The sequence below is a fragment of the Cydia splendana genome, chromosome 27, assembly GCF_910591565.1.
Source record: "Cydia splendana chromosome 27, ilCydSple1.2, whole genome shotgun sequence".
Lineage (NCBI taxonomy): Eukaryota > Metazoa > Arthropoda > Insecta > Lepidoptera > Tortricidae > Cydia > Cydia splendana.
The window spans coordinates 6,878,368-6,890,909 of NC_085986.1; the positions used below are offsets into that span (position 1 = coordinate 6,878,368).

Here is a 12,542-nt window from a genome sequence, read left to right on the forward strand (position 1 = left end):
GTACGTCAATACTGTCACTAAAACTGTCAGTACAGCGGCCGCGTCAATAAACGCCCACAAGATGGGCCACGACGACCTGTGGTCGCTCTTCTACATGCTGGTGGAGTTTGTGAACGGGCAGCTGCCGTGGAGGAAGATCAAGGATAAGGAGCAGGTATGTCAATACTGTCAGTACAGCGGCCGCGTCAATAAACGCCTACAAGATGCGCCACGACGACCTGTGGTCGCTCTTCTACATGCTGGTGGAGTTTGTGAACGGGCAGCTGCCGTGGAGGAAGATCAAGGATAAGGAGCAGGTATGTCAACACTGTCAGTTAGTAATACTGTCAGTACGGTGGCCGCGTCAATAAAGGCCACAATTAAATGGCCTGTCAATTAAAGTGTCAGTACAGAGGTGGGCGTCAGTAAAACCGTCAGTACAGACGGAGGTCAGTACAGATGAAGATCCCCGCCAAAATTTCAATTATTTCAATAAATATTGTAAGATATTAATGGTACTGTCAGTGCGTCAACAAAACTGTCAATACAAATGCTACGTGTCAATAAATATTGGTAAGTCGTTATAATACTGTCAGACCTTCAGCAAAACTGTCAACACAGTCAATCATGATTGATACTGTCAGTGCGTCAACAAAACTGTCAATACAAATGCTACGCGTCAATAAATATTGGTAAGTCGTTATAATACTGTCAGACCTTCAGCAAAACTGTCAATACAGTCAATCATGATGTCAGTACAGTTCTTTACGCGTCAGTAATATGTTATAAATTACTATGAGTAGTTTGAAGTAATTATACTGTTACCCCCTTATTCATAAACGCGCTACAAACCTCAATTAGCTAATAATCGTTTGTCTTTATCTTTCATTTTGACTTATGTATTTGTAAGAAAGGTATTGTAAGAGTAAAAAACACCAGGCACCACTTTAAACAATATTTTATTAGGGAATCACAAATATGAGAGTATAGGTCTGAAAATAATATGCGACGACGCTCTTGCGTAGAACCAATCTAAGATGGATGACCACCTCTAGTGATGTGACATTGTCGGTTATCGTAGTGATGTCAAACACCGATGGATGACGATCTCGCCGTTTAGTATAAAACATAATTTAACTAAATCAAGCCCGTAATATTTTATGAAATGGGGGTAAGTCTTTCAACAGTCCGTAAAAATCAATAAGATATAAAGATTGTCTAATCAACGAGTCGTACGATAAGTTTTTATAATTATCCGTTTTGTCCCCAGGTCGGACTAATGAAAGAGAAGTACGACCACCGCCTCCTCCTCAAGCATCTGCCGTCAGAGCTCCGCCAGTTCCTCGAACACGTCCAACAGTTGGAATACGCGGACAGTCCAGATTACTGCATGCTGACAGCGCTTCTGGAGAGGTGCTGCAAGCGGAGAGGCATCAGGGACACCGATCCGTACGATTGGGAGAAAGATGTAAGTGCATCAGTATTATTGACAGTATTTTTAATAGTCTGGTTTGATAAAATCTCAAGGTTGGAATATATCCTTAATATTCGGCTATCTGGGATACAGACATTTATGGTTAGAAAAAGATGTCATTCCATCAGTAATATCGACACTATTGACAGTATTTCAAGACTCGCATCTTTTAATACCTTAGAGAGATAAAAAGGTACTTTTAATTATGATTCTATTGATATTTATTGACCTGATATTCATTGGCTGGTGCCAGTCAAAATTGCCTTCAATCAAACTTAGACATATTACCCGTATACACCTTATGTCTATCCGTAAGAGGAATAAAAAAAAATGTTTTATCATCATTAGTTTTATAAATATTTATTGATGAGTCAGACAATATTGACAATATATATATATATATGTTAAACAAAGAATATACCCCGCGTTTATTATAAGTAGAATTTAAGGATTTATGGTGGAGGGATGTTAGGTTAGTCCGTATTGTCTCTTTCACTCCTGTACCGATAGGCTAATCAGTGCATTAAATGAGTACAACGCGAGCGCACGTCTTTTATTTATCACAATATATTAATATTTGGGGACAGTTTTTAGATCATTCCAGCAGATACAATACTCTTTCTGGAAAATTCTATTACTCCTGGGTGAAATCTTTTTTAAGCCAATCATGTTGCTTAATAATCTGAAACTATTACTATATGCTTTGTACATGCGCTATATCACTCAATTAATAAAATAAAATATTGATCATTATTTTTCATTTTCTTTTCTACAGATTTTAATGATAAAATCAAACTATCACTCACAAAACCACAAAACCATATACGAGTATAACACAAGTCAATCAATGAACATAGCATATGTTTTCAGGCTTATATCTTCGATTCCGATTCAGACTATACAGAATAACTATATTGGTGAGACAACATTAGCATAGCCCTCTCTGTCACATCTGAATGTACTCTTGTATATTACATACATAGTTGTAATTCGTCATATTACAGCATTTTAAAATATCGAACTCATATTCCGTAATGGCATGAACTCAATAAAATTTATAGGCATGAAAACATCGCATTACTGAAGTCATCAATATTGATTGACATTATTATGTCATGTAACAATATAAAGGGGTGTGTTCATTTATATGTAATTTTATGTGTATGAGTTTTCTGTTATGTCTGTTTGTTCTTAAATCAAAATACGTTTGTAAATTTGGTTTATCTATACAGCGAAAACTGAGAAAGACGTAGTTATTATGAGGATATTTTTACCGTTTTGTACGACAGTATTAATTTTCAGCCCTGGTATCAATAATGAGGGGGGGTCATACAGAACGATGAATTAACTAAAATTTTGTCTATTCTGACAGGGCTAGTGCACAAATCACGCGGTGTTCGATAGAGGGGGGTCACAAAAAAATCACGACAGATCATGTTGGGGGAGGGGGGGTATAAGGAGACTTCACGTGTATTTTTTTTGCAGTGAACGAAACTAAGAAAATATACGTATCAAATGAGTTTATATTTTTTTTCGGTTTCGTTAAATATAAATCTTCACTGCGCACTTCAAAATAGCGAGTCTATTTTACGAAATTTTGGAGTGCGTGGCCTTGACCGGTCGGATAAAAAAAATAAAAAAATAAATACACGTGAGGTTATGTGGGGGAGGGGGGTAGCCAAAAACCTCACGAAATATCACTAAGGGGGAGGGGGGGTCAAAAAGTAACCGAAAACACCTCGCGTGATTTGTACACAACCATCATGTTGCGGATTTTCAGTGGTAGGAAGTAGTGTGAGAAAAGCGGGCGTTACGGAATGTTAATATAATGTTCCTCCCTGTCCGCAGGCGGGGGTGGGGCTGGCGGGGCGTGCGCGCGCCGCCGTGCACGCGCCCGAGCACGCCGCGCCCACCGACAGCGTGCCCGACAACGTGAGTATAGTGTTCCCTGTGTGCAGGCGGGGGTGGGGCTGGCGGGGCGTGCGCGCGCCGCCGTGCACGCGCCCGAGCACGCCGCGCCCACCGACAGCGTGCCCGACAACGTGAGTATAGTGTTCCCTGTGTGCAGGCGGGGGTGGGGCTGGCGGGGCGTGCGCGCGCCGCCGTGCACGCGCCCGAGCACGCCGCGCCCACCGACAGCGTGCCCGACAACGTGAGTATAGTGTTCCCTGTGTGCAGGCGGGGGTGGGGCTGGCGGGGCGTGCGCGCGCCGCCGTGCACGCGCCCGAGCACGCCGCGCCCACCGACAGCGTGCCCGACAACGTGAGTATAGTGTTCCCTGTGTGCAGGCGGGGGTGGGGCTGGCGGGGCGTGCGCGCGCCGCCGTGCACGCGCCCGAGCACGCCGCGCCCACCGACAGCGTGCCCGACAACGTGAGTATAGTGTTCCCTGTGTGCAGGCGGGGGTGGGGCTGGCGGGGCGTGCGCGCGCCGCCGTGCACGCGCCCGAGCACGCCGCGCCCACCGACAGCGTGCCCGACAACGTGAGTATAGTGTTCCCTGTGTGCAGGCGGGGGTGGGGCTGGCGGGGCGTGCGCGCGCCGCCGTGCACGCGCCCGAGCACGCCGCGCCCACCGACAGCGTGCCCGACAACGTGAGTATAGTGTTCCCTGTGTGCAGGCGGGGGTGGGGCTGGCGGGGCGTGCGCGCGCCGCCGTGCACGCGCCCGAGCACGCCGCGCCCACCGACAGCGTGCCCGACAACGTGAGTATAGTGTTCCCTGTGTGCAGGCGGGGGTGGGGCTGGCGGGGCGTGCGCGCGCCGCCGTGCACGCGCCCGAGCACGCCGCGCCCACCGACAGCGTGCCCGACAACGTGAGTATAGTGTTCCCTGTGTGCAGGCGGGGGTGGGGCTGGCGGGGCGTGCGCGCGCCGCCGTGCACGCGCCCGAGCACGCCGCGCCCACCGACAGCGTGCCCGACAACGTGAGTATAGTGTTCCCTGTGTGCAGGCGGGGGTGGGGCTGGCGGGGCGTGCGCGCGCCGCCGTGCACGCGCCCGAGCACGCCGCGCCCACCGACAGCGTGCCCGACAACGTGAGTATAGTGTTCCCTGTGTGCAGGCGGGGGTGGGGCTGGCGGGGCGTGCGCGCGCCGCCGTGCACGCGCCCGAGCACGCCGCGCCCACCGACAGCGTGCCCGACAACGTGAGTATAGTGTTCCCTGTGTGCAGGCGGGGGTGGGGCTGGCGGGGCGTGCGCGCGCCGCCGTGCACGCGCCCGAGCACGCCGCGCCCACCGACAGCGTGCCCGACAACGTGAGTATAGTGTTCCCTGTGTGCAGGCGGGGGTGGGGCTGGCGGGGCGTGCGCGCGCCGCCGTGCACGCGCCCGAGCACGCCGCGCCCACCGACAGCGTGCCCGACAACGTGAGTATAGTGTTCCCTGTGTGCAGGCGGGGGTGGGGCTGGCGGGGCGTGCGCGCGCCGCCGTGCACGCGCCCGAGCACGCCGCGCCCACCGACAGCGTGCCCGACAACGTGAGTATAGTGTTCCCTGTGTGCAGGCGGGGGTGGGGCTGGCGGGGCGTGCGCGCGCCGCCGTGCACGCGCCCGAGCACGCCGCGCCCACCGACAGCGTGCCCGACAACGTGAGTATAGTGTTCCCTGTGTGCAGGCGGGGGTGGGGCTGGCGGGGCGTGCGCGCGCCGCCGTGCACGCGCCCGAGCACGCCGCGCCCACCGACAGCGTGCCCGACAACGTGAGTATAGTGTTCCCTGTGTGCAGGCGGGGGTGGGGCTGGCGGGGCGTGCGCGCGCCGCCGTGCACGCGCCCGAGCACGCCGCGCCCACCGACAGCGTGCCCGACAACGTGAGTATAGTGTTCCCTGTGTGCAGGCGGGGGTGGGGCTGGCGGGGCGTGCGCGCGCCGCCGTGCACGCGCCCGAGCACGCCGCGCCCACCGACAGCGTGCCCGACAACGTGAGTATAGTGTTCCCTGTGTGCAGGCGGGGGTGGGGCTGGCGGGGCGTGCGCGCGCCGCCGTGCACGCGCCCGAGCACGCCGCGCCCACCGACAGCGTGCCCGACAACGTGAGTATAGTGTTCCCTGTGTGCAGGCGGGGGTGGGGCTGGCGGGGCGTGCGCGCGCCGCCGTGCACGCGCCCGAGCACGCCGCGCCCACCGACAGCGTGCCCGACAACGTGAGTATAGTGTTCCCTGTGTGCAGGCGGGGGTGGGGCTGGCGGGGCGTGCGCGCGCCGCCGTGCACGCGCCCGAGCACGCCGCGCCCACCGACAGCGTGCCCGACAACGTGAGTATAGTGTTCCCTGTGTGCAGGCGGGGGTGGGGCTGGCGGGGCGTGCGCGCGCCGCCGTGCACGCGCCCGAGCACGCCGCGCCCACCGACAGCGTGCCCGACAACGTGAGTACTGTAGTGTATACTAGATATAGTTATGTACGTAGTTCATCGGATATATATATAAGGACCAATTACTCATGTATTCGGTGCAGTAATAAAGCATCATTTAAGCTGAACACTCGTTTCTACTCAACTCCGAATCCTCACCTTACATGGCGATCCTGCCATATACGATGTTGCGCGTGCGGTCAGTCACCGAGTAATATTGAGAGCTCTTTATAAATAGGGATATAAAAAAAACCGGACACAAGCGCGAGTCGGACTCGCGCACGAAGGGTTCCGTGCCGTTACGCAAAAAACGGCAAAAACATCACGTTTGTTGTATGGGAGCCCCACTTAGATATTTATTTTATTTTGTTTTTAGTATTTGTTGTTATAGCGGCAACAGAAATACATCATCTGTAAAAATTTCAACTGTCTATCACGGTCTTAGAGCATTTAGTAACGTCATCGCTGTCATTTTCTTTACGAAGCAGTCTGCCGATTTTTGCAGGGAAGGGGACGTCAAATGTATTGCTATTTGTACGTAACGTAAAAATAGCCATGTCAGTCCATACAAAACTTTGCACAATTGTGCAAGTTTTTCGGCAGAGTGGTAAAGCTCTTAAAGGCGACTCCAGTTATTAAATGCTCGAAGATCACGGTTCATGAGTTATAGCCTGATCCCGTTTTTACCCTTTGGGTACGGAACCCTAAAAATAGGTATTATCCCATATGTTGAATTTTCTAAGAAGTAATAGGTCGATAGATTGCAAGTTAAATTTGACCCACTTCCCGGTTTCTGATGAAGCTGAAAATTTGCATACATATTTAAGTCGGGTGACAATGCAATATATGGTACTATCGAGTTGATCTGATGATGAAGACAGGAGGTGGCCATAGGAACCCTGTGATAAAACAACGCAACCTAATTGTGTTTGGGGTTTTTAGAATTGTCTCGATGAGTATTAGTTGCTTGTGGAAAGAAAAGTACAGTCAGCCATAAAAGCTTGTATCAAAAATTAGATTTTTGCTAAAAACTTATTAGTAGAGCTGCCCCGAATAGTGGTTTTGGCCGAATATCGAATATTCAGCCCCTTTCTCGGCGGAAGCGGAATATTCGGCAAAACATTCGAACATTTTCAATCAATCAGACCCATGATAAAATAAAATAATTTGTTATTAACAAATGTTCAAAAAAGGGTCTTTGTATTTAAAACTATCCAAAAATGTATTTTAAATATTAAATAAAGTGGCTTGCCATGCCCGATTATTTTTATCGTGTATTTTTTTTTTTGTTTGGTGCTCGGCCGGCTAGTAAGCAACATTCGGCACCGAGTACCGAATATTCGGCAAAGTGACCGAATAGGCCGAATACCGAATACATATTTAATTCACAACGGGGTCTACCGCGATATAATTTCATTGTTTTAACCTTAAATTCCGACGTTCCGACTTCCGAAAGTCTTCGGAAAGTCTTTCCGTGACCACGGCTGGTGTAACTCAGCTGAAACGTAAAAACAATGAAATTATATCGCGGTAGACCCGTTTGTGTAATTAAGTATGTGTACGAAACGCGAGAGTTTAGAATACCGAATAGTTGCCAAATATTCGTGGCATCTCTACTTATTATGTTGGATGATTGCAGACCCGTCGCCGGCTGGAAACGGAGGCGACGATGGCCGGCACGGACACGGCGCCCGCGTTGCTGGCGCACAAGCTGGACAACAAGCGGCCCGAGCCGGACAAACACGTCAACGGATACGTAAGATAACATAAGATATAGATAAAGATATTTAATAATTTTACGGTTTAGACTGACTTGTTTTAAGTCAATCGCTCCTCGCTGCTGTCGTGAACGCTGCTCGCACTGTTTAGTGCTTGAGAAAGGAGACCTAGGCTCTCCGAAACATGTCGCGCGAGTGACTAAAAACAAGTGAGTCTAAACCGTAAAATTATTCAATGTTAGTATGTCTCACAACAGTTTAAATTCGAAGATAAAAATAGTTTACTATTCAAGTAGGAATATTACAATGCGCTTATGAACGTCAAATAAAGCTACACCAGCTCCAACCCTACACCTCTGCCTCCAGAAGATTTAAGTCCCCCCTCAATTGGAGGAGGGTATCCCAATATGGGACCGACAACAAACTCGGCGGGACACATCTTTTCAAAACATTACATCTTATAATTAACATGCATTACGAGTAAATAAGAAAAAATACAATATAAATGACTATAGAATTCATGCAATTACAAACAGTAGATATTTTTACTAACTAACTCATGGCACCGCCATTTTGAAAAAAAAAACCAAAAATTATTTAGACAAAAAAATCTACGTAGTTATGGAACTGCTCACAAAATTTCACGAGAATCGGTTGAGAAATGCGACCTGCAGAGAACATGCTGAGATGCAAAAGAAATTAATATTTTAAATTTTTGCCCAAGCTGATAAGGAGACCTTCGCGAACGCTCGGTCAATAACATGTTTGATTGTCCACAGTCGACCACGGACAAGCCGACGGCGGAGAAGGAGCCAGAAGCCAGGAGCACCCCGGCGCCGTCGCCCGACCGACATGCCAAGGTGTTTGTTACCACTAGCTTTTACTTGGCCCCTATTTCACCAAGGTGACAGGTGTACGACAATGGGGTATTCATTTTAAATACAGTCAAATGCCCTATTTCGAAAATGTATTGTATTGTTTTTTTTGTTACAGGAAACGAGCACTTCAGTGGTGACGGGCACAACGGCCACGCGGCCCGAACGGCAGAGCGTGCCACCGTGCAAGCCCAGAGTCGGACCCGGTACGTAACACAAGGGATTTACTATTAGAACAAATTAAGGTATTGAATGAAAATATTTAAATTTGTGTTATTTCAAATAGAAACACTACTCATATTATTACATAGATTTGAACCTTAAAACCACCACGATACAGTCGCTTTTTATACAACATTGTTGCTTTGGCACGCGCTCTACACAGGAGCCCACCGCTCGCACAAAAGAATCAATGGCTTTTGTTCAACAGATTAGGGTCTTAGACGTAAAAATCATTTGAGAAAATTCATACTATACAGCCGACAGTTTCGCCAATGCAATAGGGACTTACGCGTGACTCTGTAAAGTTCAATTTCGCTTAAATAATCGTGATCGCCTGGCGTCCGCGCACAGCATATTTCTTCGCCGTCTGGCGTTCAAAAGGTTAATCAAGAAATATTCCTGAAAACATAGAGTAATATAAGCAAAGAAAGAGTGGTAACTCCATACATCGGTTTTCTTACCAAATCGCGAGTTATTTTGTTGTCGACATCTAACGTCAAGTAGTGGAATTATCAGTACCGCTACTTGACACCAGATGTCACAAGTGTCGCTACTGACGAAAAATGTACTGCTAAAACAATTTACAACTAATATTATAAGCAGAAGGAGTTGAAAATAGAGTTCCGGTTAATCCGGTTATAATATTAGCTGAAAATTGTTGAGCATTAGAGTTTTAGATCGTCGCGACATCTATTGTCAACTAGCAGTACTGATACATTGCGCTACTTGACGCTAGATGTCGACTACGAAATAACTCGCGTTGAAATATATAGCTTTGATTGAGTCAAACTGATGTTGATTGTATTATATGTACAGGTGGGCCGACGTTGGCTCGGCTTCGCGTGGTGACGGCGCCACCGTGTTGTGTGCAGGAATTGGCGCATCAAGATCACACGCCCGCCACCAGCAACCCAGGTACTTAAAAATAAATTGAAACTTGATAAATTTACTTGTTTTGTGTGTTTTATTTCTAAGCTTAATAGAGTTAAACCAAGAAAAGTCTGCAGAGATTTTGATAGCCCACGTAGTGCATTGGTTATTTTAAACGTCAACCTTCTCTGAAATTATGACGTATCTATAACCGCTGCAGACTTTTCTTGGTCTAACTATTTTATTATAATAATTAATTTAGTATGGGATAGCGCATCGTTGTTGGTGAAATTCCAATATGACTTGGAACTCCTCCACCAACATTTCGCTGCCCCAATATATCAGGGTTTCACTTTTGTCGAACTGAAATTTGAACATTGTCATAGTGACATTAAGTCGAATTTCAACTTTCTTTAAAATGTAACATAGAACCCTGTAATATTGGAGCAGCGATTTGTCTCTGTTTGACGCAATGGTTGACTGGTAGAGAATGCCTTTAGGCATTAAGTCTGCCATTTGTACATTTTCCCTGTGTTTGTGCAATAAAGTTTAAATAAATAAATAAACTCCGGTAGCCATTTAAGAAGTGTTACACTCTACGGTAGATGTCGCTAGAGCCTCCCTAAGGCTCATATATGTGGTGGAAATATTAGCTGTATTAGGTAAGGTCTTGGTAGCTCAGATGGCAGAGCGCTGGGCTAGCGATCCAGTGTTCGTGGGTTGACAATGGTTTTTTCCAATTTTTAATTTACTGTTTTATTGTTTCAGCTGAAGCGGTCAGCCCTAGGATCTTAGCTGACGTGGACAGCGTACACTCGGACACGCATTTTAAGAGAGGTACAGTCTACTATATATATTCCCTTCAGTCTTTTCTTCTTAACACCCTCTATGGTTTTCAATATGGCTCGATTGCAATTTCGCAAATAGAATGTCATTCGGTTCGTCTACTTGATTGTCCGCTATAGTCTGTATCTTTAGGTATTTAAATAAAAGTAAACAAACAATTTGTACATTTTCGGGTAGTTATAACTACCATAGATTGTTACCAAAAGGTTAACTATACTCATGGACAAATTTAGAGGAACGCAAAAAAACATTACACTTACAGCACCTAAAGTAATTTCAAAATTAGTAATTAAACTTTTTTTTTTGTGTTGCTCTATATTCGTCTATGGGTGTATGTTATGTTTAATAATATTCAACAAATTTAAGCTTCGAATATATTTAAAAGTGGAAAAATTACTGTCTTGACTGTCTTGAACTCACGGCCTCTGGATCTATACTCCAGCGCCCTGCCATCTGAGCCACCAAGGCCTCATAAAAATCCAGGAAATCTTTCCACCATATGAGTCAAGGTTTAACAAATTTTACAGAAAATAGTTGTGACATGAAGTTATTTGTGTGACAGGAACTCGCAGAACGGCGAGGGCTCGGGCCGACCAGAGCTACACACAATTTGCTGTCATGGACGATGAAAATGTTTCCGCTCTACAACAGGTATTATTTATTATCAATTTATCATGTACAGTTAGGGTTGAATATTCTCGAAAAAATCTAATAATTTTTTTTTTCAGGACGTTTTGAAATTTTCGTTTTTTTCCGTATTTTTCAGTTTTATTGGGAAAAAAACTAAACTTTTTTAAACTATAACGACAGCGTCAAAGTCAATAGACATTTTCACAAACGATCGCCAGCCAGCATTTAGATAACAAAACACACGACTAAGCAGGTGTAATGGATTAAATATAAATGGAAAAATGCACAAGTTCTTTTCAAAGTGCGTTTTTTCCGTTTATTCCTGTTTTTTTTTGGAAAAATATATAAACTAAGTGACATTGTTTTTTTTTTCGAATAAAACTTAAAAAAACATGGCTTTTAGAAAGAAACGGGAATTTGTCCGGGTTTTTTCAACCCTATATACAGTACATATCCTACTTTACCGCACTAGTGCAGGAAAATTAAAAAAAAAAAAAAAAAAAAATATCATTTATTTCAGGCTTTTAACCCATAATAAAAATACACATAAACAATACAATGGCATACTATATACAATACAATAAAAGGAATACGGAATGTCAAACAATATTAATTTTAGAACCTTACCTAACTAGTTACATCATTTCGCCCAGTTATGGGACACTGGTGCATGCAATGACAACCAGTGTCCCATAAATGGACCATCAAGCCTGTCGGCGACGACTGCCAGCAGGGCGCTGCCGCTGGTGCGCACACGTCTCGCTGCTGATGTTGCTCTCTTGCGCATGGTGGCGTAAAAGCAGTCCACACGCGCCTCCGCGAACATTCCCGAGGCGCTGCAAAACCTCGGCAGATGCAGCAGCGCCCTTAAAGCATTGTTGTATTGAACACGGAGAGCGTTGTATGCCTTCTGTGTGTATTTAACCCACAGGCTGCTCGTGTAAAGTGGTACAATATGCACGAAACAGTGTAGTTTTGACGTTAAAAGAACAACGAGCAAACCTGCGGGCTATCATATTGGCTCGGACTGACAACGCTCTCCGCTCCCGTTCAATATCTTCGTCATCTTTAAGGTCGTCAGTTAATACATGGCCTAGATATTTGAACCGGTGAACACGCTTCAAAGGGACCCCGCTGAGACGTACAGGAGGTACCTCGGACGGACATTTAGTCCCCGCCCTAAAAATCATTAGTTCGCTCTTCTTAGCGTTATATTTAAGGCCGTGACTACTGGCAAACTGCTCGCAGAGACTAATGAGTTCGCGGAGACCTCCAACAGATGCACTCAGCAACGCCATGTCGTCTGCGTAGCTAATATTGTTGAAGCATACCCCGTCAATGTGACAACCGACATGACGGCTGCTGAGCACCTCAATCAGATCGTTAACGTACAGGTTGAAGAGTCTGGGCGAGCTCAGCCCCCCTTGTCTCACGCCACACTCCAACCTGTACCCCTCCGAAATACTCTCCCCCCATCTGACATGATTGATCTGGCTTCCATACCAAAACTGAAATATCCGGATAAGCTCTAGAGGTAATTTAATCTTGTCGAGCTTTTCCCACAGCTTATGATAGGAAACCAGATCAAATG

General features: G+C 46.5%; 1 protein-coding gene across 1 annotated transcript in view; it reads left to right on the forward strand.

The window, feature by feature from the left end:
• The window catches only part of LOC134803665 (nascent polypeptide-associated complex subunit alpha, muscle-specific form), a 113,978-nt gene that overhangs the window by 80,319 nt on the left and 21,117 nt on the right, over positions 1–12,542 (forward strand). Inside the window, exons 11-29 of the mRNA XM_063776454.1 lie at positions 1,250–1,447; positions 3,302–3,385; positions 3,522–3,605; positions 3,742–3,825; positions 3,962–4,045; positions 4,182–4,265; positions 4,402–4,485; positions 4,622–4,705; positions 4,842–4,925; positions 5,062–5,145; positions 5,282–5,365; positions 5,502–5,585; positions 5,722–5,805; positions 7,430–7,546; positions 8,288–8,368; positions 8,502–8,589; positions 9,422–9,520; positions 10,244–10,312; positions 10,884–10,972. Coding sequence (XP_063632524.1) covers positions 1,250–1,447; positions 3,302–3,385; positions 3,522–3,605; positions 3,742–3,825; positions 3,962–4,045; positions 4,182–4,265; positions 4,402–4,485; positions 4,622–4,705; positions 4,842–4,925; positions 5,062–5,145; positions 5,282–5,365; positions 5,502–5,585; positions 5,722–5,805; positions 7,430–7,546; positions 8,288–8,368; positions 8,502–8,589; positions 9,422–9,520; positions 10,244–10,312; positions 10,884–10,972 — 1,749 coding nt within the window. The remainder of the gene's footprint in view (positions 1–1,249; positions 1,448–3,301; positions 3,386–3,521; positions 3,606–3,741; positions 3,826–3,961; positions 4,046–4,181; positions 4,266–4,401; positions 4,486–4,621; positions 4,706–4,841; positions 4,926–5,061; positions 5,146–5,281; positions 5,366–5,501; positions 5,586–5,721; positions 5,806–7,429; positions 7,547–8,287; positions 8,369–8,501; positions 8,590–9,421; positions 9,521–10,243; positions 10,313–10,883; positions 10,973–12,542) is intronic.